The following is a 24,954-nucleotide window of genomic DNA, read 5'->3' on the forward strand; positions in this document are numbered from 1 at the left end:
CTAAGTGTCCACTTTTAAAACAGCTATTTGTCAACAACTTGAAAAGTATACATGCAATTTTGATGATTTGAAGTTCCTAAAGTACTTACCTGCAATACCTTTCGAATGAGATATTACATGTAGAATTTGAACCTGTGGTTCTTAAAATAAACTAAGAAAAGATATTTTTCTATATAAAAACCTATTGGCTGGATTTGTCTCTGAGTGTGTGTACCTCATTTATTGTCTATGTGTATGTACAACAAATGCTTAACACTACTCCTTGGATAAGCCTACTGCTCGACCACACTACCACAAAATAGAGCATTAGTATTATCTATTTTTACCACTATTTTACCTCTAAGGGGAACCCTTGGACTCTGTGCATGCTATTCCTTACTTTGAAATAGCACATACAGAGCCAACTTCCTACAGTAACCATGTGAAAATGGTCTGATTTGATGTAGGTATTTAATGTTCTGAGATCTAGTATCGGTCTCAGGCTTTTGTCCTTTTTGGGTATCAGGAAGTACAGTGAGTAAACTCCTGTGTTTAATTGATCTTTTGGTACTAATTCTATTGCTTCTTTCTGTAGCAATGCCTGAACTTCTAGTCCTAGAAGATCTATATGTTGTTTTGACATATTGTGTGTTTTCGGTGGGACGTTTGGAGGGAATTTGAGAAATTCTATGCAATAACCATGCTGGATAATTGCTAAGACCCAAGTGTCTGTTGTTATTTCCTCCCATTGTGTGTAAAACTTGTTTAGTCTCCCCCCCACAGGTGTTATGTGTTGGGGATTTGTTACCTTGAAGTCACTGTTTGTTTTGAGGAGTTTTGGGACTTTGGAACTTTCCTCTGCTTCTTTGAAACTGTCCACCTCTATATTGTCCCCGAAAACCTCCCCGCTGATACTGGCTCTGGTAAGTGGGCTTTGTCTGTGAGGTTGTGGCTTCTGTGGTTTGCCCTCGAAACCCCCCTCGAAATTGTGTTTTTCGAAATGTGCCTCTGCTCTGCGGGGAGTAGAGCGCGCCCATGGCTTTGGCCGTGTCGGTGTCTTTTTTAAGTTTTTCAATTGCGGTGTCCACCTCCGGCCCAAACAACTGCTGTCCGTTGAATGGCATATTCAGCACAGCTTGCTGTATCTCTGGTTTAAATCCTGATGTACGCAGCCATGCATGCCTCCTTATCGTTACTGCTGTGTTGACAGTTCTAGCAGCTGTGTCTGCAGCATCCATTGCTGATCGAATTTGATTATTGGAGATATTTTGTCCCTCTTCGACCACTTGCTGCGCTCTTTTTTGAAACTCCTTTGGCAGGTGTTCAATAAGGTGTTGCATCTCGTCCCAATGGGCCCTATCATATCTGGCTAGCAAAGCTTGCGAATTTGCAATACGCCACTGGTTTGCTGCCTGTGCCGCCACCCTTTTGCCTGCCGCGTCGAATTTTCTACTCTCTTGATCTGGAGGTGGCGCGTCTCCTGAAGTATGCGAGTTGGCTCTTTTGCGCGCTGCTCCAACTACAACAGAGTCTGGTGATAGCTGTTGTGTGATGTACACTGGGTCTGTTGGTGGCGGGTTATATTTTGTATCTACTCTTGGAGTAATGGCTCTCCCTTTGACAGGCTCTTCAAACACCTGTTTGGAGTGTTTTAGCATTCCGGGCAGCATTGGCAGACTTTGATATTGGCTGTGCCTAGACGACAGTGTATTAAAAAGGAAGTCATCTTCAATGGGTTCTGAGTGAAGGCTGACATTGTGAAATGCTGCTGCCCTTGATACCACTTGAATGTAGCCTGTACTATCCTCAGGTGGCGAGGGTTTTGCTGGATAGCACTGAGGACTATTGTCTGACACTGGTGCGTCGTAAAGGTCCCATGCGTCAGGGTCGTCTTGACTCATCCCCGTATGTGTTGGGGATTGCATCATTGGTGGAGTGGCTACCGGTGATAGTTGTGGAGAGTGATGTGGGGATGGTGGTGGTGTTATTTGTTTAGCCACTTTTGCTTGTGGCTGTTTGTCCTTGTCCTTGTTTTGGAAGGCAAGTTTTCGTTTCATTCTGATTGGGGGAAGAGTGCTGATCTTCCCTGTATCTTTTTGAATAAAGAGCCGCCTTTGCGTGTGATCTGGCTCTATTGTTTGTAATTCCTCTTCAAATCTGTGTGTCTTCATTTGAGAGGACAGTCCTTGTTCCTCTGAATAGGAACTCATTTTCGGTTCGGATGCCGGATGTTTCGGCACCGAAACCTTTTCTGCTGCTTTTTTCGGCTCCGACAAAATCTTTTTTCTTTTCGGCGTCGTGCCCTCTCGGTGCCGAATCTTTTCTGCGCCACTCTCTCGGGCCCGAGATTGCTGCGTGCCTGTATCTCGACCGGAGTCGGATGACTTCGACACCAGCTCGCCCTTTTTCGGTGCCGATGGACGCTCACCTACTTTTCGGGTTAAGCCATGGCCTGTTGGCGGTGGCGTCCCCTGGGCTTTGTCAGTCTTTTCGTGAGTTTTTTGTTTTGACGTCTTACTCACGGTTTTCCGCGTTTCTTCGGGATCGGCCTCCTCCGAGTCCGAATCCTGGATGGAGAATGTTTCCTTCTCCTCCTCGAAACACCCTTGTCCTGTCGGCGCTGACGCCATTTGCAGTCTTCTTGCTCTTCGGTCCCTGAGTGTCTTCCTCGACCGAAACGCTCGACAGGCCTCACAAGTATCCTTCCTGTGTTCCGGTGACAAACACAAGTTACAGACCAGGTGTTGATCTGTATATGGATACTTGCTATGGCATTTTGGACAGAAGCGGAATGGGGTCCGTTCCATCAGCCTTGAAGAGACACGTGGCCGGGCCGAACAGGCCCCCGACGGGAATCGAAAAAACCCCGAAGGGCCACCTGAGCTCTTCTCAATTCGGTGTCGATCTGTTGTAACTAACCCGATACCGAACGCAAACAATACCGACGATTTTTCCGAGATTCTAACTAACTTTCCGACCCGAAACACAGAGCGAAAAGGAACACGTCCGAACCCGATGGAGGAAAAAAAACAATCTAAGATGGAGTCGATGCCCATGCGCAATGGAACCGAAGTGGGAGGAGTCCCTCGGTCTCGTGACTCGAAAAGACTTCTTCGAAAAAAAACAACTTATAACACTCCGAGCCCAACACCAGACGGCGGACTGTGCACAGCATGTGTATCTGCAGCTACACATGCCATCGAACATTATATTACATGTGAGGACATATCTGCAAGAGCAGATATGCTCCTGCTATGTCTTTGTCGATTCTCAGACATTGTGAGTGAACAGGGAAGCCATTTTAAGCACATGTGCTAGACACTGATCAGTACGAGTTCCCCAGCTACATGGTTTCACCGAAAATAGGGATGTTTGGTATCTAACATCTCATACTAATAAACCCTCACTAATTCCAGTGAAGGACTTAGTAATACATGCACCCAGATGGCACCTTAGAGGTGCCCACTGAAACCCTTCCAACTACCCATGTGCTGGCTGACTAGTTCTAACTAGTCTGTCACCACCAGACACGTTTCGGACCCCAAAAAGTGAGAGCCTTTACTCTCAGGTGGACAGAAACAAAGCCTGCTCTGGCAGAGATGTTAGCCCACCGCTCCCAACAGGATGACCTTTGAATCTGTATTCCGAGGCAGGGAGCTTCAGAGAAGCCCACTGCCCTTGATATGCAGATCTGACTTTCGTCAAAGGAGAGGATATTGACCCCCTTTCCCCAGGGCCCATTTGGCACCTGGACAGGTGGAAAAATAGTGGTCAAAGAGGTGTGCCCACCATGCAGGTCAGTCCCACCCCTAAGGTGAGCTGCCTGATGTGGACACAACTTTTGAAAGTCTGCCATCTTTGTGATTTCAGAAGTAGGAACTCTGGGGCAGGGTTATGTCCACTTCCCAAAAACAGTGGTCATATAGGGGGGTGTAGTTGACCCAAGGGGTAAGTAGCCCACTGGCAACTACCCTACACTCCCCGAAATGCCCCTAAATTCAGTATTTAGGGGAGCACCTGGCATCAAGAAATCATACCTGAAGGACACTTCAAAGACACAAAAGCGAGAACTGAAAACCAGTGACAGACTAGGCGCCAACCTACCAGCTCACTTCGACAATCATGCCAAAGTAGTTGCCTCGTCCTCTAGCTGCTGAAACTTCCAAAAGCACGGGAAGACTACCAGCCTTCACCCCAGCACAAGGGAACTCCGTGGAGTAACAGAGCTGCTCCTCTGCATCCTTGCAGCCACCCAACAACCGCTGCAGAGGACTCCTGACCCCCAAAATCTGACACCGAACAGCACCACTGCACCGAGTTTCCCAGCCCAAGTTAAAGTCGGACAACAGTGCCAGCCTGCTCCCCCAACCTCTCCAGAGACAAAGTCCATTGGGGGCTTCCCCACTGCGACTTTCACACCAATGCCTGCAGCCTCTTTGTGCAGGCTCCCCTCAATGGTGACCATCTCTGGTGACGGCAACCAGATGGTCCACTGCACCACTGCACCTGGACACCCTATACCGAGAAGAAGAGGACCACTCATGTCTTTGAGTCTCCCAGGCTCCTGAGACTTGAACCCACTTGCTGGTTCACCTAAACTGGTTCCCCAGCATCGCAAGACCTGAGTCCACTTGGTTGCTCACCCTGACTGTCCTCCCAGTCCTAACCTGTAACCTCTTTCCAACTGAGCCAATCCCCACGGGCCAGCACTGGGAACCTGATGCCGGACTACACCTCTGTACCCGGTCGCCCCAGTGCCACCCGGTGTGACCAGTTGGTGTGGCCCTGACCCTTGCCCAATACTCACCTTAAATACAGTAGAATGACCCCAAAAGTCACTGTACCATACCTGTTTGCCGTATTTCTTTTCCTCTATAGAATTCCATTACAGCTGTCAAGAATTGCACTGTGTCGTCTTTTCTAAACTGTAAAGCTTTATCTTGCAAAACGTACTTACCTGATCATATTGATTCTTGTACGAAAACATATATAAAGATATTTATGTTTGTAAATTGGTGTGGATCTTATTAGTGAATTGTGTGTCTCATTTATTGACTGTGTGTGTATTTGCAGATGTCTAACACTCCTCTCTAATAAGTCTAAAGATGCTTGACCACACCCTCCCCTAAAAAAGCCCCCTGGAATTGCTGGAGCAAGCCCTGTCCACTGGTAAGGGAACCCCTGGACTGTTTATGTGGTATATCAAAATGAGATATACCATGCAAAGAGCCAGCTTCCTACATTTGGGTCCTTTACAAGACCCTGGGTCACCAGGCTTGAAGAACACCTTTCCAGCACATTTATACACTGCTGTTTGAGGCCCACGTGGAATTCTCATTTGGGGACAAAAGAGAGGACAAGAAAACAAGGCGCCACTCCTACTACAAATATCCTCTTACAAAGCAATGCACTTCCCATAGTGCGCTTCAGAAAAAGTCAACAAAGCACTGCGAGGCCAGCTTCTACATGGATACGCCATAACTCAAGCAAGGGAAATCTTGCACTCTCAGTACCTTACGGGGCCTATTCAAACAAAACAGCAAGACTAATTGCAACTACATAAACTGCACATTGGGGATATGCCCCCCTGAGTTTGGGATCTGGCTGCCATGTCCCTTGAGATTGTGATCTGGCTGCCAGCAGGATACGAAAACATCCTTCAGTGAGGGTCAAGAAAGGATGAAGCCATCTTGCCTGCCTGTTACCTCTGTTCCCCTAAAGATTCTAATTTCGTAGACCGGTACATGTGCACTTGTTCAGAAGCACCCAATTCTAATTATCTTCTTAACTGATATAAAAAGCAGTAGAGGTGAATTTACATTTTCATGCACAACTTCTGAATGTTGCCCTATTTTATTTTGTTTAATAAACAATGACAAAGTGAAATTGGTATGTTTTATTTATTGTTTAATAATACAACATTAGTAACTGCTATAAGGTTTCTTCGTTGGCATTTGTGGCACAGAATAGCTATTCTTTAGCTGCCTTAAGCAATTTTGAAGATTACAGCAGAACATAACCAGTGCAGAATTTATTAGTTACAGGGAAAGATATTTTGATAGCTCTTCTTTCCTTTGCCCTCCAAGGAGCAAGTGTCTTTATGAAAAACTGAAGGAAATGCTGGATCGTTCCCTTTCGCTTAAGGTGCTGTAACAGGAGATGCTCGAGCCAGGAGGTTTCCCAAGGAGGGCAAAATGTCTTTGAAGTGCAAAACCTGGAATATAATGCGTTTAATACTGCCACTTCTGAAAGCGAGCAGGTCCATGCAGAGAATATTAGTTCAATATTCCATGGCTCTACTATACCAATTATCTCTAAAATCTGATTGGGACAAGTTAGAAAACTCAGAGAAAGTCATTCAAATTAAAATGTGCTCCACCTTCAGTATGACATCAAATCTTTAAATGTGTGTAGCTGGTGTGCTCAAGCTGCACTCCAGTGCCAGAATTTGCAGCCATTTTAGATTTTCTTATGTGGTTTACACAGTGGTGGACCACAAGGTGATAGGGTAATTCTGGAGTAATAGGAGTGTAAGGCTGGGGAGTTTATTGTCTTTAGGTATTTGGCTAAATGGCCAGAAATGATACAGGTAAGATTTCAAGATCGAGTCAGTTATACTTCCAGCCATGTTGGAACCAAAATCTAATGATTCTCTAGCTTAACCTCTAATCCAAGATTGGGGATTGAGTCTATTATTAATACTGCTAAATAGAGAAAAGCCTAGCCAATGTTTACAGTTATGTACATAGTGTACATTGAAGGCCATCACACTTGCATACTGGAAACAAGATTGACTGTGAAGGTAAAGGAATACATGAGTATAAAGGAGAATGTAAATCGCTTGGTAAAAAGACATTGTGGAGTTTTAGAGAACCCTCAATAAGTTGTGATTTATTCCTTAGGAAACAAAAAAAAAATTGCTCAATGTAAAACGCCATGTAAAGGTGTACTTAGTGACTCAGTTATCAAGAGTTTGATGGAAGGGCTGAAACTCAACCTCGAGTATCATATGTGAAGTTGACTACAACAGTACTTATGCTGAACCGCAATATGTTCTCCTTACATCCTTCTTATTCCTCTCGTCTAGGTCCTGTGTAATGTATTCTGATGGATGAAAAGAGCCTTGCTCAGATATCCATAGTGGAGATTTTAAAGTTCTTTTACTAACTTAGCAAAAGATGGAATGAGGAAAAAAACACCCTTTTTAAGGTGCAGGGGCAGACAAAAATGAACTGAAGAAAAATCTGGAGAATGTATAGAAAGTCTTCACAAACCATGCACAGACCTGATAGGCAGGATAGACACTTCTTCTGAACCATTCTATGCATCCACTTAACTCTATTTCAATAAAATGCACGACTGTACTATTTCGGCCTTCAAGATTATGAAATTGAATATATTTGAAAATAGCTTCTTTTTTTTTTTTTTTTTTAAGCGCTAAATATACCCCTCTACTACCTCAAATCACCTTAAGTTGCTAAATGAATTTCTCTAAAGTCCACAGAAACCTTTATTCCAGTTTGCAAGTCAGTTCGCAATATGTGTATATACTGACGAGGAATCCCAAAGCAGTGCAGTGCGACAGAAAGCCCAATACACAGTGTTTGACAAACGTACCTGGTGCCATGGTTCTTCTCAAAGTATGCTGCTCTCAGCCACACACTTTTCTTGCTTGGAAAAACTTGCAGGGAATGGGCATAGATGGCTCGAGCACACTCAAGGGCACTGTGGGAAACGCACTGCAAAAGTACAAAGGGAAGTGTTAAAACTCAATGTGGAGCAGGTCTCATCTGATTATCCAAGTGTTCACTGCAAGATTAGGAATATGGTCAGACCGGAGCAGGTATATTTAATAGTGTTCACACAAAATATTCAACGGGCGTTGGGTTATCCTTACTGTGTCAATATTGATTTATACATACTTGTTTTCACCTCAAGTCTCATATTTTCCTAACTGCAAAGAATATTTCATCCATGTAAGGAAATGCCTCCTTGGCATGGTTGCTCCCTGACTTTTTGCCTTTGCTGATGCTATGTTTACAATTGAAAGTGTGCTGAGGCCTGCTAACCAGGCCCCAGCACCAGTGTTCTTTCCCTAACCTGTACTTTTGTATCCACAATTGGCAGACCCTGGCATCCAGATAAGTCCCTTGTAACTGGTACTTCTAGTACCAAGGGCCCTGATGCCAAGGAAGGTCTCTAAGGGCTGCAGCATGTCTTATGCCACCCTGGAGACCTCTCACTCAGCACAGACACACTGCTTGCCAGCTTGTGTGTGCTAGTGAGGACAAAACGAGTAAGTCGACATGGCACTCCCCTCAGGGTGCCATGCCAGCCTCTCACTGCCTATGCAGTATAGGTAAGACACCCCTCTAGCAGGCCTTACAGCCCTAAGGCAGGGTGCACTATACCATAGGTGAGGGTACCAGTGCATGAGCATGGTACCCCTACAGTGTCTAAACAAAACCTTAGACATTGTAAGTGCAGGGTAGCCATAAGAATATATGGTCTGGGAGTCTGTCAAACACGAACTCCACAGCACCATAATGGCTACACTGAAAACTGGGAAGTTTGGTATCAAACTTCTCAGCACAATAAATGCACACTGATGCCAGTGTACATTTTATTGCAAAATACACCCCAGAGGGCACCTTAGAGGTGCCCCCTGAAACTTAACCGACTGTCTGTGTAGGCTGACTAGTTCCAGCAGCCTGCCACACTAGAGACATGTTGCTGGCCCCATGGGGAGAGTGCCTTTGTCACTCTGAGGCCAGTAACAAAGCCTGCACTGGGTGGAGATGCTAACACCTCCCCCAGGCAGGAGCTGTGACACCTGGCGGTGAGCCTCAAAGGCTCACCCCTTTGTCACAGCCCAGCAGGGCACTCCAGCTTAGTGGAGTTGCCCGCCCCCTCCGGCCACGGCCCCCACTTTTGGCGGCAAGGCTGGAGGGAACAAAGAAAGCAACAAGGAGGAGTCACTGGCCAGTCAGGACAGCCCCTAAGGTGTCCTGAGCTGAAGTGACTCTAACTTTTAGAAATCCTCCATCTTGCAGATGGAGGATTCCCCCAATAGGGTTAGGATTGTGACCCCCTCCCCTTGGGAGGAGGCACAAAGAGGGTGTACCCACCCTCAGGGCTAGTAGCCATTGGCTACTAACCCCCCAGACCTAAACACGCCCTTAAATTTAGTATTTAAGGGCTACCCTGAACCCTAGAAAATTAGATTCCTGCAACTACAAGAAGAAGGACTGCCTAGCTGAAAACCCCTGCAGAGGAAGACCAGAAGACGACAACTGCCTTGGCTCCAGAAACTCACCGGCCTGTCTCCTGCCTTCCAAAGATCCTGCTCCAGCGACGCCTTCCAAAGGGACCAGCGACCTCAACATCCTCTGAGGACTGCCCCTGCTTCGAAAAGACAAGAAACTCCCGAGGACAGCGGACCTGCTCCAAGAAAGGCTGCAACTTTGTTTCCAGCAGCCTTGAAAGAATCCTGCAAGCTCCCCGCAAGAAGCGTGAGACTTGCAACACTGCACCCGGCGACCCCGACTCGGCTGGTGGAGATCCAACACCTCAGGAGGGACCCCAGGACTACTCTGATACTGTGAGTACCAAAACCTGTCCCCCCTGAGCCCCCACAGCGCCGCCTGCAGAGGGAATCCCGAGGCTTCCCCTGACCGCGACTCTTTGAATCCTAAGTCCCGACGCCTGGGAGAGACCCTGCACCCGCAGCCCCCAGGACCTGAAGGACCGGACTTTCACTGGAGAAGTGACCCCCAGGAGTCCCTCTCCCTTGCCCAAGTGGAGGTTTCCCCGAGGAACCCCCCCCTTGCCTGCCTGCAGCGCTGAAGAGATCCCGAGATCTCTCATAGACTAACATTGCGAACCCGACGCTTGTTTCTACACTGCACCCGGCCGCCCCCGCGCTGCTGAGGGTGAAATTTCTGTGTGGGCTTGTGTCCCCCCCGGTGCCCTACAAAACCCCCCTGGTCTGCCCTCCGAAGACGCGGGTACTTACCTGCAAGCAGACCGGAACCGGGGCACCCCCTTCTCTCCATTCTAGCCTATGTGTTTTGGGCACCACTTTGAACTCTGCACCTGACCGGCCCTGAGCTGCTGGTGTGGTGACTTTGGGGTTGCTCTGAACCCCCAACGGTGGGCTACCTTGGACCAAGAACTGAACCCTGTAAGTGTCTTACTTACCTGGTAAAGCTAACAAAAACTTACCTCCCCCAGGAACTGTGAAAATTGCACTAAGTGTCCACTTTTAAAACAGCTATTTGTCAATAACTTGTAAAGTATACATGCAATTTTTATGATTTAAAGTTCCTAAAGTACTTACCTGCAATACCTTTCGAATGAGATATTACATGTAGAATTTGAACCTGTGGTTCTTAAAATAAACTAAGAAAAGATATTTTTCTATACAAAAACCTATTGGCTGGATTTGTCTCTGAGTGTGTGTACCTCATTTATTGTCTATGTGTATGTACAACAAATGCTTAACACTACTCCTTGGATAAGCCTACTGCTCGACCACACTACCACAAAATAGAGCATTAGTATTATCTATTTTTACCACTATTTTACCTCTAAGGGGAAACCTTGGACTCTGTGCATGCTATTCCTTACTTTGAAATAGCACATACAGAGCCAACTTACTACATTGGTGGATCAGCGGTGGGGTACAAGACTTTGCATTTGCTGGACTACTCAGCCAATACCTGATCACACGACAAATTCCAAAATTGTCATTAGAAATTGATTTTTGCAATTTGAAAAGTTTTCTAAATTCTTAAAAGACCTGCTAGGGCCTTGTGTTAGATCCTGTTTAGCATTTCTTTTAGAGTTTAAAAGTTTGTAAAAGTTTGAATTAGATTCTAGAACCAGTTGTAGATTCTTAAAAAGTATTCCAACTTTTAGAAGCAAAATGTCTAGCACAGATGTGACTGTGGTGGAACTCGACACCACACCTTACCTCCATCTTAAGATGAGGGAGCTAAGGTCAATCTGTAAAATAAAGAAAATAACAATGGGCCCCAAACCTACCAAAATACAGCTCCAGGAGCTTTTGGCAGAGTTTGAAAAGGCCAACCCCTCTGAGGGTGGCAACTCAGAGGAAGAAGATAGTGACTTGGAGGAAAATTCCCCCCTACCAGTCCTATCTAGGGAGAACAGGGTCCCTCAAACCCTGACTCCAAAAATAATAGTCAGAGATGCTGGTTCCCTCACAGGAGAGACCAACACCTCTGAAATCACTGAGGATAACCCCAGTGAAGAGGACATCCAGTTAGCCAGGATGGCCAAAAGATTGGCTTTGGAAAGACAGATCCTAGCCATAGAGAGGGAAAGACAAGAGATGGGCCTAGGACCCATCAATGGTGGCAGCAACATAAATAGGGTCAGAGATTCTCCTGACATGTTGAAAATCCCTAAAGGGATTGTAACTAAATATGAAGATGGTGATGACATCACCAAATGGTTCACAGCTTTTGAGAGGGCTTGTGTAACCAGAAAAGTGAACAGATCTCACTGGGGTGCTCTCCTTTGGGAAATGTTCACAGGAAAGTGTAGGGATAGACTCCTCACACTCTCTGGACAAGATGCAGAATCTTATGACCTCATGAAGGGTACCCTGATTGAGGGCTTTGGATTCTCCACTGAGGAGTATAGGATTAGATTCAGGGGGGCTCAAAAATCCTCGAGCCAGACCTGGGTTGACTTTGTAGACTACTCAGTAAAAACACTAGATGGTTGGTTAACTGGAAATGAAGTGTGTGACTATGTTGGGCTTTATAATTTGTTTATGAACACTAGATGGTTGGATTCAAGGCAGTGGTGTAAGTAATTATGATGGGCTGTACAATTTATTTGTGAAAGAGCACTGTAGGAAGTTGGCTCTGTATGTGCTATTTCAAAGTAAGGAATAGCATGCACAGAGTCCAAGGGTTCCCCTTAGAGGTAAAATAGTGGTAAAAATAGATAATACTAATGCTCTATTTTGTGGTAGTGTGGTCGAGCAGTAGACTTATCCAAGGAGTAGTGTTAAGCATTTGTTGTACATACACATAGACAATAAATGAGGTACACACACTCAGAGACAAATCCAGCCAATAGGTTTTTGTATAGAAAAATATCTTTCTTAGTTTATTTTAAGAACCACAGGTTCAAATTCTACATGTAATATCTCATTCGAAAGGTATTGCAGGTAAGTACTTTAGGAACTTTAAATCATAAAAATTGCATGTATACTTTACAAGTTATTGACAAATAGCTGTTTTAAAAGTGGACACTTAGTGCAATTTTCACAGTTCCTAGGGGAGGTAAGTTTTTGTTAGTTTTACCAGGTAAGTAAGACACTTACAGGGTTCAGTTCTTGGTCCAAGGTAGCCCACCGTTGGGGGTTCAGAGCAACCCCAAAGTCACCACACCAGCAGCTCAGGGCCGGTCAGGTGCAGAGTTCAAAGTGGTGCCCAAAACACATAGGCTAGAATAGAGAGAAGGGGGTGCCCCGGTTCCGGTCTGCTTGCAGGTAAGTACCCGCGTCTTCGGAGGGCAGACCAGGGGGGTTTTGTAGGGCACCGGGGGGGACACAAGCCCACACAGAAATTTCACCCTCAGCAGCGCGGGGGCGGCCGGGTGCAGTGTAGAAACAGGCGTCGGGTTCGCAATGTTAGTCTATGAGAGATCTCGGGATCTCTTCAGCGCTGCAGGCAGGCAAGGGGGGGATTCCTCGGGGAAACCTCCACTTGGGCAAGGGAGAGGGACTCCTGGGGGTCACTTCTCCAGTGAAAGTCCGGTCCTTCAGGTCCTGGGGGCTGCGGGTGCAGGGTCTCTCCCAGGCGTCGGGACTTAGGATTCAAAGAGTCGCGGTCAGGGGAAGCCTCGGGATTCCCTCTGCAGGCGGCGCTGTGGGGGCTCAGGGGGGACAGGTTTTGGTACTCACAGTATCAGAGTAGTCCTGGGGTCCCTCCTGAGGTGTTGGATCTCCACCAGCCGAGTCGGGGTCGCCGGGTGCAGTGTTGCAAGTCTCACGCTTCTTGCGGGGAGCTTGCAGGGTTCTTTCAAGGCTGCTGGAAACAAAGTTGCAGCCTTTCTTGGAGCAGGTCCGCTGTCCTCGGGAGTTTCTTGTCTTTTCGAAGCAGGGGCAGTCCTCAGAGGATGTCGAGGTCGCTGGTCCCTTTGGAAGGCGTCGCTGGAGCAGGATCTTTGGAAGGCAGGAGACAGGCCGGTGAGTTTCTGGAGCCAAGGTAGTTGTCGTCTTCTGGTCTTCCTCTGCAGGGGTTTTCAGCTAGGCAGTCCTTCTTCTTGTAGTTGCAGGAATCTACCAGATGGCGAGCTATTGCAGAACATGCGTATCTACAGCGACAGATGCCATCGAACTCTAATTTTCTAGGGTTCAGGGTAGCCCTTAAATACTAAATTTAAGGGCGTGTTTAGGTCTGGGGGGTTAGTAGCCAATGGCCACTAGCCCTGAGGGTGGGTACACCCTCTTTGTGCCTCCTCCCAAGGGGAGGGGGTCACAATCCTAACCCTATTGGGGGAATCCTCCATCTGCAAGATGGAGGATTTCTAAAAGTTAGAGTCACCTCAGCTCAGGACACCTTAGGGGCTGTCCTGACTGGCCAGTGACTCCTCCTTGTTGCTTTCTTTGTTCCCTCCAGCCTTGCCGCCAAAAGTGGGGGCCGTGGCCGGAGGGGGCGGGCAACTCCACTAAGCTGGAGTGCCCTGCTGGGCTGTGACAAAGGGGTGAGCCTTTGAGGCTCACCGCCAGGTGTTACAGCTCCTGCCTGGGGGAGGTGTTAGCATCTCCACCCAGTGCAGGCTTTGTTACTGGCCTCAGAGTGACAAAGGCACTCTCCCCATGGGGCCAGCAACATGTCTCTGGTGTGGCAGGCTGCTGGAACTAGTCAGCCTACACAGACAGTCGGTTAAGTTTCAGGGGGCACCTCTAAGGTGCCCTCTGGGGTGTATTTTGCAATAAAATGTACACTGGCATCAGTGTGCATTTATTGTGCTGAGAAGTTTGATACCAAACTTCCCAGTTTTCAGTGTAGCCATTATGGTGCTGTGGAGTTCGTGTTTGACAGACTCCCAGACCATATACTCTTATGGCTACCCTGCACTTACAATGTCTAAGGTTTTGTTTAGACACTGTAGGGGTACCATGCTCATGCACTGGTACCCTCACCTATGGTATAGTGCACCCTGCCTTAGGGCTGTAAGGCCTGCTAGAGGGGTGTCTTACCTATACTGCATAGGCAGTGAGAGGCTGGCATGGCACCCTGAGGGGAGTGCCATGTCGACTTACTCGTTTTGTCCTCACTAGCACACACAAGCTGGCAAGCAGTGTGTCTGTGCTGAGTGAGAGGTCTCCAGGGTGGCATAAGACATGCTGCAGCCCTTAGAGACCTTCCTTGGCATCAGGGCCCTTGGTACTAGAAGTACCAGTTACAAGGGACTTATCTGAATGTCAGGGTGTGCCAATTGTGGATACAATGGTACATTTTAGGTGAAGGAACACTGGTGCTGGGGCCTGGTTAGCAGGGTCCCAGCACACTTCTCAGTCAAGTCAGCATCAGTATCAGGCAAAAAGTGGGGGGTAACTGCAACAGGGAGCCATTTCTTTACACAAGACCCCCCAGCCCACAGGCCAGGAGACTCAGCCCAAGCTGGGAGAGTCTTCCTAGTCTGTCAGGCGAGGAAGAGTAGGAGAAATAGGCTGGTTAGTTGCAGGGCCTACTCTGCCTTACATCCTTCTGTTCAGGTCATTCCCTTTGGGGAACTGACCTACTTCCACAGTGATAGGACCTAGTCTGAATTGCCTCTTGTCTGCCTCTTCAATGTCTCCACCCATTCTTTCTATTTTGGTCTTAGAGGTATCCACCTCTGCTAACCTTATCTTGGCCAGGGTTACCCCTAGCTTACCCAGAGAGGTTACCCAGAGCTGGAGTAACCCCACCATGACCAATAGGGTCAGGGGGCCTAACTTGCTATTTGGCATGGGGTCAGACCACCATGCTAAGGATAGTGCAGCCATAAAGGCTAACACCCAGCAGAGGCCACTGACAGCTGTCAGTGCCCAGAACCACACCTTTAGCTCTTCACCTAAAAGGGAAGGGGCTAAGTTATAGGCCTCTTTGGGTTCAGGTTGCCTGTCTGCTGTATTAGAGTGGGGGGTTACCACATCTTGTAGTAAACACCCTTCTTCCACTCTTTCTTCTGTTAGCTGAGGAGCCACCCACTCAGGTTTAACAGTTGCCTGACTAGCCAGGACTTCTTGTGGGTCAGGTTGGACTTTATCAGGGCCATTTTTGGAGTTCTCCCCTACTGGAGCAGAATCTCCTTGGCTTGCTGTAACCTTGGCTAAAGGTTGTCCACCCTTCCTACTCTGTTTTCTTTTCTTCTTCTTCTGGGGCCTGCTTGCATTTACTGCAGAGGCAGGACTTCCAGAATCCTTGGGAGAGGACTGGCACTGGACCAGTTCCTCTCTTGGGCTCTGACTAACCTCTGGGTAGTCATTTCCAAGGAGACAATCAAGGGGGAGGTCTGTACTGACTACTACCCTTCTCCAGCTAAGAGTGCCACCCACTTCTATGGGCACTAAAGCCACAGGCCTCTTAGTGACCCTGTCTAGGCTAACTCTTACCCTGGCAGTCTCACCTGGGATGTACTGGTTTGAGAGCACCAGCCTGTCATGCACAATAGTGTGACTGGCACAAGTGTCTCTCAGGGCAGTGGTTGGGATTCCATTCACCAGTAGGTGGTGGAAGTGTCTACTTCCCTCTGGAATCTCCAACTCACCTGTTGGGCCCTGTTTCCAGTTGAAGGCTATGAAGACCTCCTCATCTGAGGAGTCATCTCCCATGGCTACACTGGTTACCCCTGGAATTTTGTTCTGGGGTTTGTTTTTGGGACAAGAAGTGTCCTTGGTGTGGTGCCCAGACTGTTTACAGTTGTGGCACCATGCCTTAGTGGCATCCCAGTGCTTACCCTGGTACCCACCTTTGTTTTGGGTTGTGTCTTGGGGCCCACCCACCTGTTCTGGTTTTTGGGGGCCTACAGAGGACTCTTTTTCTTTGTTTCTAGTGTCACCCACTTTCTCCTGGGGAGTTTTTGTAACCCCTTTCTTTTGGTCACCCCCAGTGGAAGTTTTGGTTACCCTAGTCTTGACCCAGTGGTCTGCCTTCTTTCCCAATTCTTGGGGAGAAATTGGACCTAGGTCTACCAGATACTGATGCAACTTTTCATTGAAGCAGTTACTTAAAATGTGTTCTTTCATAAACAAATTATAAAGCCCAACATAGTCACACACTTCATTTCCAGTTAACCAACCATCTAGTGTTTTTACTGAGTAGTCTACAAAATCAACCCAGGTCTGGCTCGAGGATTTTTGAGCCCCCCTGAATCTAATTCTATACTCCTCAGTGGAGAATCCAAAGCCCTCAATCAGGGTACCCTTCATGAGGTCATAAGATTCTGCATCTTTTCCAGAGAGTGTGAGGAGTCTATCCCTACACTTTCCAGTGAACATTTCCCAAAGGAGAGCACCCCAGTGAGATCTGTTTACTTTTCTGGTTACACAAGCCCTCTCAAAAGCTGTGAACCATTTGGTGATGTCATCACCATCTTCATATTTTGTTATAATCCCTTTGGGGATTTTTAGGGTGTCAGGAGAATCTCTGACCCTATTTAAGTTGCTGCCACCATCGATGGGACCTAGGCCCATCTCTTTTCTTTCCCTTTCTATGGCTAGGAGCTGCTTTTCCAAAGCCAATCTTTTGACCATCCTGGCTAACAGGGGGTCATCTTCACTGGAGTTATCCTCAGTGATTTCAGAGGTGTTGGTCTCTCCTGTGAGGGAACCAGCATCTCTGACTATTATTTTTGGAGTCAGGGTTTGAGGGACCCTGTTCTCCCTAGATAGGACTGGTAGGGGGGAATTTTCCTCCAAGTCACTATCCTCTTCCTCTGAGTTGCCATCCTCAGAGGGGTTGGCTTTTTCAAACTCTGCCAAAAGCTCCTGGAGCTGTACTTTGGTAGGTTTGGAGCCCATTATTATTTTCTTTAGTTTACAGAGTGACCTTAGCTCTCTCATCTGTAGATGGAGGTAAGGTGTGGTGTCGAGTTCCACCACATTCACATCTGTGCTAGACATTTTGCTTCTAAAAGTTGGAATACTTTTTAAGAATCTACAACTAGTTCTAGGTTCTAATTCAAACTTTTACAAACTTTTAAACTCTAAAAGAAATGCTAAACAGGATCTAACACACGGCCCTAGCAGGTCTTTTAAGAATTTAGAAAACTTTTCAAATTGCAAAAATCAATTTCTAATGACAATTTTGGAATTTGTCGTGTGATCAGGTATTGGCTGAGTAGTCCAGCAAATGCAAAGTCTTGTACCCCACCGCTGATCCACCAATGTAGGAAGTTGGCTCTGTATGTGCTATTTCAAAGTAAGGAATAGCATGCACAGAGTCCAAGGGTTCCCCTTAGAGGTAAAATAGTGGTAAAAATAGATAATACTAATGCTCTATTTTGTGGTAGTGTGGTCGAGCAGTAGGCTTATCCAAGGAGTAGTGTTAAGCATTTGTTGTACATACACATAGACAATAAATGAGGTACACACACTCAGAGACAAATCCAGCCAATAGGTTTTTGTATAGAAAAATATATTTTCTTAGTTTATTTTAAGAACCACAGGTTCAAATTCTACATGTAATATCTCATTCGAAAGGTATTGCAGGTAAGTACTTTAGGAACTTTAAATCATAAAAATTGCATGTATACTTTACAAGTTATTGACAAATAGCTGTTTTAAAAGTGGACACTTAGTGCAATTTTCACAGTTCCTAGGGGAGGTAAGTTTTTGTTAGTTTTACCAGGTAAGTAAGACACTTACAGGGTTCAGTTCTTGGTCCAAGGTAGCCCACCGTTGGGGGTTCAGAGCAACCCCAAAGTCACCACACCAGCAGCTCAGGGCCGGTCAGGTGCAGAGTTCAAAGTGGTGCCCAAAACACATAGGCTAGAATGGAGAGAAGGGGGTGCCCCGGTTCCGGTCTGCTTGCAGGTAAGTACCCGCGTCTTCGGAGGGCAGACCAGGGGGGTTTTGTAGGGCACCGGGGGGGACACAAGCCCACACAGAAATTTCACCCTCAGCAGCGCGGGGGCGGCCGGGTGCAGTGTAGAAACAGGCGTCGGGTTCGCAATGTTAGTCTATGAGAGATCTCGGGATCTCTTCAGCGCTGCAGGCAGGCAAGGGGGGGATTCCTCGGGGAAACCTCCACTTGGGCAAGGGAGAGGGACTCCTGGGGGTCACTTCTCCAGTGAAAGTCCGGTCCTTCAGGTCCTGGGGGCTGCGGGTGCAGGGTCTCTCCCAGGCGTCGGGACTTTGGATTCAAAGAGTCGCGGTCAGGGGAAGCCTCGGGATTCCCTCTGCAGGCGGCGCTGTGGGGACTCAGGGGGGACAGGTTTTGGTACTCACAGTATCAGAGTAGTCCTGGGGTCCCTCCTGAGGTGTTGGATCTCCACCAGCCGAGTCGGGGTCGCCGGGTGCAGTGTTGCAAGTCTCACGCTTCTTGCGGGGAGCTTGCAGGGTTCTTTCAAGGCTGCTGGAAACAAAGTTGCAGCCTTTCTTGGAGCAGGTCCGCTGTCCTCGGGAGTTTCTTGTCTTTTCGAAGCAGGGGCAGTCCTCAGAGGATGTCGAGGTCGCTGGTCCCTTTGGAAGGCGTCGCTGGAGCAGGATCTTTGGAAGGCAGGAGACAGGCCGGTGAGTTTCTGGAGCCAAGGCAGTTGTCGTCTTCTGGTCTTCCTCTGCAGGGGTTTTCAGCTAGGCAGTCCTTCTTCTTGTAGTTGCAGGAATCTAATTTTCTAGGGTTCAGGGTAGCCCTTAAATACTAAATTTAAGGGCGTGTTTAGGTCTGGGGGGTTAGTAGCCAATGGCCACTAGCCCTGAGGGTGGGTACACCCTCTTTGTGCCTCCTCCCAAGGGGAGGGGGTCACAATCCTAACCCTATTGGGGGAATCCTCCATCTGCAAGATGGAGGATTTCTAAAAGTTAGAGTCACCTCAGCTCAGGACACCTTAGGGGCTGTCCTGACTGGCCAGTGACGACTCCTTGTTATTCTCATTATTTTCTCCGGCCTTGCCGCCAAAAGTGGGGGCCGGGGCCGGAGGGGGCGGGCAACTCCACTAGCTGGAGTGTCCTGCGGGGCTGTGACAAAGGGGTGAGCCTTTGAGGCTCACCGCCAGGTGTTACAGCTCCTGCCTGGGGGAGGTGTTAGCATATCCACCCAGTGCAGGCTTTGTTACTGGCCTCAGAGTGACAAAGGCACTCTCCCCATGGGGCCAGCAACATGTCTCTAGTGTGGCAGGCTGCTGGAACCAGTCAGCCTACACAGATAGTCGGTTAAGTTTCAGGGGGCACCTCTAAGGTGCCCTCTGTGGTGTATTTTACAATAAAATGTACACTGGCATCAGTGTGCATTTATTGTGCTGAGAAGTTTGATACCAAACTTCCCAGTTTTCAGTGTAGCCATTATGGTGCTGTGGAGTTCGTGTAAAACAGACTCCCAGACCATATACTCTTATGGCTACCCTGCACTTACAATGTCTAAGGTTTTGCTTAGGCACTGTAGGGGCACAGTGCTCATGCACTGGTACCCTCACCTATGGTATAGTGCACCCTGCCTTAGGGCTGTAAGGCCTGCTAGAGGGGTGTCTTACCTATACTGCATAGGCAGTGAGAGGCTGGCATGGCACCCTGAGGGGAGTGCCATGTCGACTTACTCATTTTGTTCTCACTAGCACACACAAGCTGGTAAGCAGTGTGTCTGTGCTGAGTGAGGGGTCTCTTAGGGTGGCATAATACATGCTGCAGCCCTTAGAGACCTTCCCTGGCATCAGGGCCCTTGGTACCAGAGGTACCAGTTACAAGGGACTTATCTGGATGCCAGGGTGTGCCAATTGTGGAATCAAAAGTACAGGTTAGGGAAAGAACACTGGTGCTGGGGCCTGGTTAGCAGGCCTCAGCACACTTTCAATTCAAAACATAGCATCAGCAAAGGCAAAAAGTCAGGGGGTAACCATGCCAAGGAGGCATTTCCTTACAGGGAGCCTCTGGATTCTCTCTGCAGGCATCGCTGTGGGGGCTCAAGGGGGTTGTCTCTGGTTACTCACGGGCTCACAGTCGCCGGGGAGTCCTCCCTGAGGTGTTTGTTCTCTGGATCTCAAGCTGGGGGCGTCGGGTGCAGAGTGTGAAGTCTCACGCTTCCGGCTGGAAATGTGCAGTCTTTGAAAGTTGCTTCTTTGTTGCAAAGAAGTAGATGGTTTTGGACAGGGCCGCTGTTCACGGGAGTTTCTTGGTCCTTTAGTCCAGGGCAGTCCTCTGAGGCTTCAGAGGTCGCTGGTCTCTGTCAGATGCGTCGCTGGAGCAGGTTTTCGAAGTTGGAGACAGGCCGGTAGGGCTGGGGCCAAAGCAGTTGTCGTCTTCCTTCTTCTCTGCAGGCCTGTAGGTCAGCAGTCCTTCTTTCTTCAGGTTGCAGGAATCTGATTTCCTGGGATCTGGGGAGCCCCTAAATACTGAATTTATGGGTGTGTTTAGGCCTGGGAGGGCAGCAGCCAATGGCTACTGTCCTTGAGGGTGGCTACACCCTCTTTGTGCCTCCTCCCGATGGGTGGAGGGGTGGTGGGGGGGCAGTGGGGGGGAGGATGGAAGCACATCCCTAATCCTATTGGGGCAATCCTCCAAACTCAAGATGGAGGATTTATCAAGGCAGGGGTCACCTCAGCTCAGGACACCATAGAGGCGGTCCTGACTGGTGGGTGACTCCTCCTTGTTTTTCTCATTATCTCTTCCAGCATTGCCGCCAAAAGTGGGGGCAGTGGCCGGAGGGGCAGGCATCTCCATTAGCTGGGATGCCCTGGGGCGCTGTAACAAAAGGGGTGAGCCTTTGAGGCTCACCGCCAGGTGTTACAGTTCCTGCAGGGGGACGTGAGAAGCACCTCCACCCAGTACAGGCTTTGTTCCTGGTCACAGAGTGACAAAGGCACTCTTCCTATGTGGCCAGCAACATGTCTGGTGTGTGGCAGGCTGGCAGAAACTGGTCAGCCTACACAAGAAGTTGGATTGGTATTCAGGGGGCATCTCTAAGATGCCCTCTGGGTGTTTGTTACAATAAATTGCACACTGGCATCAGTGTGCATTTGTTGTGCTGAGAAGTTTGATACCAAACTTCCCAGATTTCAGTGTAACCATTATGGAACTGTGGAGTTCGTATTAGACAACCTCCCAGACCATATACTCTTATGGCTACCCTGCACTTACAATGTCTAAGGTTTTGCTTAGACACTGTAGGGGCATAGTGCTTGTAGGAAGTTGGCTCTGTATGTACTATTTCAAAGTAAGAAATAGTGTGCACAGAGTCCAAGGGTTCCCCTTAGAGGTAAGATAGTGGCAAAAAGAGATAATCTAATGCTCTGTTTTGTGGTAGTGTGGTCGAGCAGTAGGCTTATCAGAGGGTAGTGTTAAGCATTTGTTGTACATACACACAGGCAATAAATGAGGAACACACACTCAAAGACAATTCCAGGCCAATAGGTTTTTGTATAGAAAAATATATTTTCTTAGTTTATTTTAAGAACCACAGGTTCAAGATTTACACACAATACTTTAAATGAAAGGTATTTCACTCAGGTATCTTAGGAACTTTGAATCATACACAATATCATGTACAGTTTTAGCAAAAATGGCAATAAGCTATTTTAAAACTAGACAGTGCAATTTTCAACAGTTCCTGGGGAGGTAAGTTTTGGTTAGTTTTGCAGGTAAGTAAACCACCTACAGGGTTCAAAGTCGGGTCCAAGGTAGCCCACCGTTGGGGGTTCAGAGCAACCCCAAAGTTACCACACCAGCAGCTCAGGGCCGGTCAGGTGCAGAGTTCAAAGTGGTGCCCAAAACGCATAGGCTTCAATGGAGAAGGGGGTGCCCCAGTTCCAGTCTGCCAGCAGGTAAGTACCCGCGACTTCGGAGGACAGACCAGGTTTTTTTTTTAGGGCACCGGGGGGACACAAATCAGCACAGAAATTACACCCTCAGCGGCACGGGGCGGATGGGTGCAGTGTGCAAACAGGCGTCGGGTTCGCAATAGGTTTCAATCGGAGACTCAGTGGTCTCTTCAGCGAAGCAGGCAGGCAAGGGGGGGGGGGGGTCCTCGGGGTAGCCACCACCTGGGCAAGGGAGAGGGCCACCTGGGGGGTCGCTTCTGCACTGGAGGTCGGATCCTTCAGGTCCTGGGGGCTGCGGGGTGGGGTGGGGGGGGGGGCTGCGGGGTGGGGTGGGGGGGGGGGGGGATCATTGGGTGCAGAGTGGAAAGTCTCACGCTTCCGGCGGGAAAAGTGTGGTCTTTAAAAGTTGCTTCTTTGTTGCAAAGTCGCAGTTTCTTTGGAACAGGGCCGCTGTCCTCTGGAGTTCTTGGTCCTTTTACATGCAGGGTAGTCCTCTGAGGCTTCAGAGGTCGCTGGACCCTGGGGAGCGCGTCGCTGTTGCAGTTTTTCTCAAAGTGGGGAGACAGGCCGGTAGGGCTGGGGCCAAAGCAGTTGGTGTCTCCGTCTTCTCTGCAGGGCTTCAGGTCAGCAGTCCTTCTTCGTCTTAGGTTGCAGGAATCTATCTTGCTAGGTTCTGGGAGCCCCTAAATAATCAATTTAGGGGTGGGTTTAGGTCTGGGGGGTTAGTAGCCAGTGGCTACTAGCCCTGAGGGTGGCTACACCCTCTTTGTGCCTCCTCCCTGAGGGGAGGGGGGCACATCCCTAATCCTATTGGGGGAATCCTCCATCTCCAAGATGGAGGATTTCTAAAAGTCAGAGTCACCTCAGCTCTGGACACCTTAGGGGTTGTCCTGACTGGCCAGTGATTCCTCCTTGTTTTTCTCATTATCTCCTCTGGCCTTGCCGCCAAAAGTGGGGCCGTGGCCGGAGGGCGCGGGCATCTCCACTAGCTGGAGTGCCCTGGGGTGCTGTAACAAAGGGGGTGAGCCTTTGAGGCTCACCGCCAGGTGTTACAGTTCCTGCCGGGGGAGGTGAGAAGCACCTCCATCCAGTACAGGCTTTGTTACTAGCCACAGAGTGACAAAGGCACTCTCCCCATGTGGCCAGCAACATGTCTGGTGTATGGCAGGCTGGTAAAACTAGTCAGCCCACACTGGAAGTCGGGTATGTTTTCAGGGGGCATCTCTAAGATGCCCTCTGGGGTGTATGTTACAATAACATGTACACTGGCATCAGTGGGCATTTATTGTGCTGAGAAGTTTGATACCAAACTTACCAGTTTTCAGTGTAGCCATTATGGTGCTGTGGTGTTCGTGTATGACAGACTCCCAGACCATATACTCTTATGGCTACCCTGCACTTACAATGTCTAAGGTTTTGCTTAGACACTGTAGGGGCATAGTGCTCAAGCACCTATGCCCTCACCTACGGTATAGTGCACCCTGCCTTAGGGCTGTAAGGCCTGCTAGAGGGGTGACTTATATATGCCATAGGCAGTGTGAGGTTGGCATGGCACCCTGAGGGGAGTGCCATGTCGACTTAGTCATTTTCTCCCCACCAGCACACAAAAGCTGTGAGGCAGTGTGCATGTGCTGAGTGAGGGGTCCCCAGGGTGGCATTGGACATGCTGCAGCCCTTAGAGACCCTCACTGGCATCAGGGCCCTTGGTACTAGGGGTACCAGTTACAAGGGACTTATCTGAGTGCCAGGGTTGTGCCAATTGTGGAGACAAAGGTACAATTTAGGAAAAGAACACTGGTGCTGGGGCCTGGTTAGCAGGGTCCCAGCACACTTTCATTCAAAACTTCGCATCAGCAAATGCAAAACATTAGGGGGTAACCATGCCAAGGAGGCATTTCCTTACATCACTCCTCCAATATTACCATTACTATTTTCCTTCAAGCAAATCTGTCAGAGACCACCATAATTGTATACTTGCGCTGTGCCCTTCTTGGTCCAGTAGCACACCTATCTGCTTTCCTACAAGCATGTCAGATTCCCTACAGTTAACTTCCACTTCGGCACGTCTGGTAGCACCATCTTTGCTAGAAATTCTTTCTCTCTCTCCCAGCTTTTCTCCATCCTAAGTTCCAACATTTAACACCACTTCCGTATTTCTCTGTAAGCACTGCACAACTCTCATTGTCTCGCTGCACCTCACTCCAGTGTGTTATTTTATCTTTGGGACATTATCTGTCCACTTTGTTGTGAGCAGTGCTTGAATTGTCCTTGAACTTCCCTTTTATGAAGTATTTTCTTTTAGTGCCAGACAGCGACAGTTACTGTAACTATTAATAACTTTACAGTCCAGACAGTTGTTAATTTCACAAAGCTAATTACTTTGGTCAAAGGTAAGTGCATTGCTAAACCCCCAACTAGAGATAATCTGTTAGCATTCAGCCCTACAGCCCATATTATCCTACAAGGAAGCTAAAGTATTTTTTTAAAAGCCTTTTCAGGGTCACTTCAAAGGCTAAACCCAAAGCCAAATGAAGTGATGAGATTTCAATGACACTCAGGAAAGTGCTCCAGAATGCACCCAGTGCGCCTGCTAGACAGCAAAAAACGATGCCCTCATGGACTCACTACCCAAAACATTGAATAACTCTCTCCTCCTGGTAAGTAAACGTCTTTCTAGTTTCAAGAGAGGTTGGCTTAGTGTCCGGCTAGTGATGCCCAGCAATCCACATGCTATAAGATCAATGTTCAGCAGCCACAAGACTACTTGGTCGAGACAATGGACAGTTAAGGTGCCAGTACATGTTAAATATCCTGAAGGTGAATGTACAGCCAGTGATCTGTATTCTCAAACTCCAGTGGTCACAGTAGAGATTTTCCATTGATGGGGCATGTCCACTGGCACTTGGGAGTCCAAAAGCTATTGGACAAATGAACAATAGCTTTAACTAGCAATTATTCCAGAGTTTTAAGGGC

The 24,954-nt window shown here is 48.2% G+C and overlaps 1 protein-coding gene across 1 annotated transcript in view; it reads right to left on the reverse strand.

The window, feature by feature from the left end:
* PRPF6 (pre-mRNA processing factor 6) overlaps window positions 1-24,954 on the reverse strand; it is a 594,778-nt gene that overhangs the window by 219,616 nt on the left and 350,208 nt on the right. Inside the window, exon 13 of the mRNA XM_069243240.1 lies at window positions 7,597-7,718. Coding sequence (XP_069099341.1) covers window positions 7,597-7,718 — 122 coding nt within the window. The remainder of the gene's footprint in view (window positions 1-7,596; window positions 7,719-24,954) is intronic.

The sequence above is a fragment of the Pleurodeles waltl genome, chromosome 7, assembly GCF_031143425.1.
Source record: "Pleurodeles waltl isolate 20211129_DDA chromosome 7, aPleWal1.hap1.20221129, whole genome shotgun sequence".
Taxonomy (NCBI): domain Eukaryota; kingdom Metazoa; phylum Chordata; class Amphibia; order Caudata; family Salamandridae; genus Pleurodeles; species Pleurodeles waltl.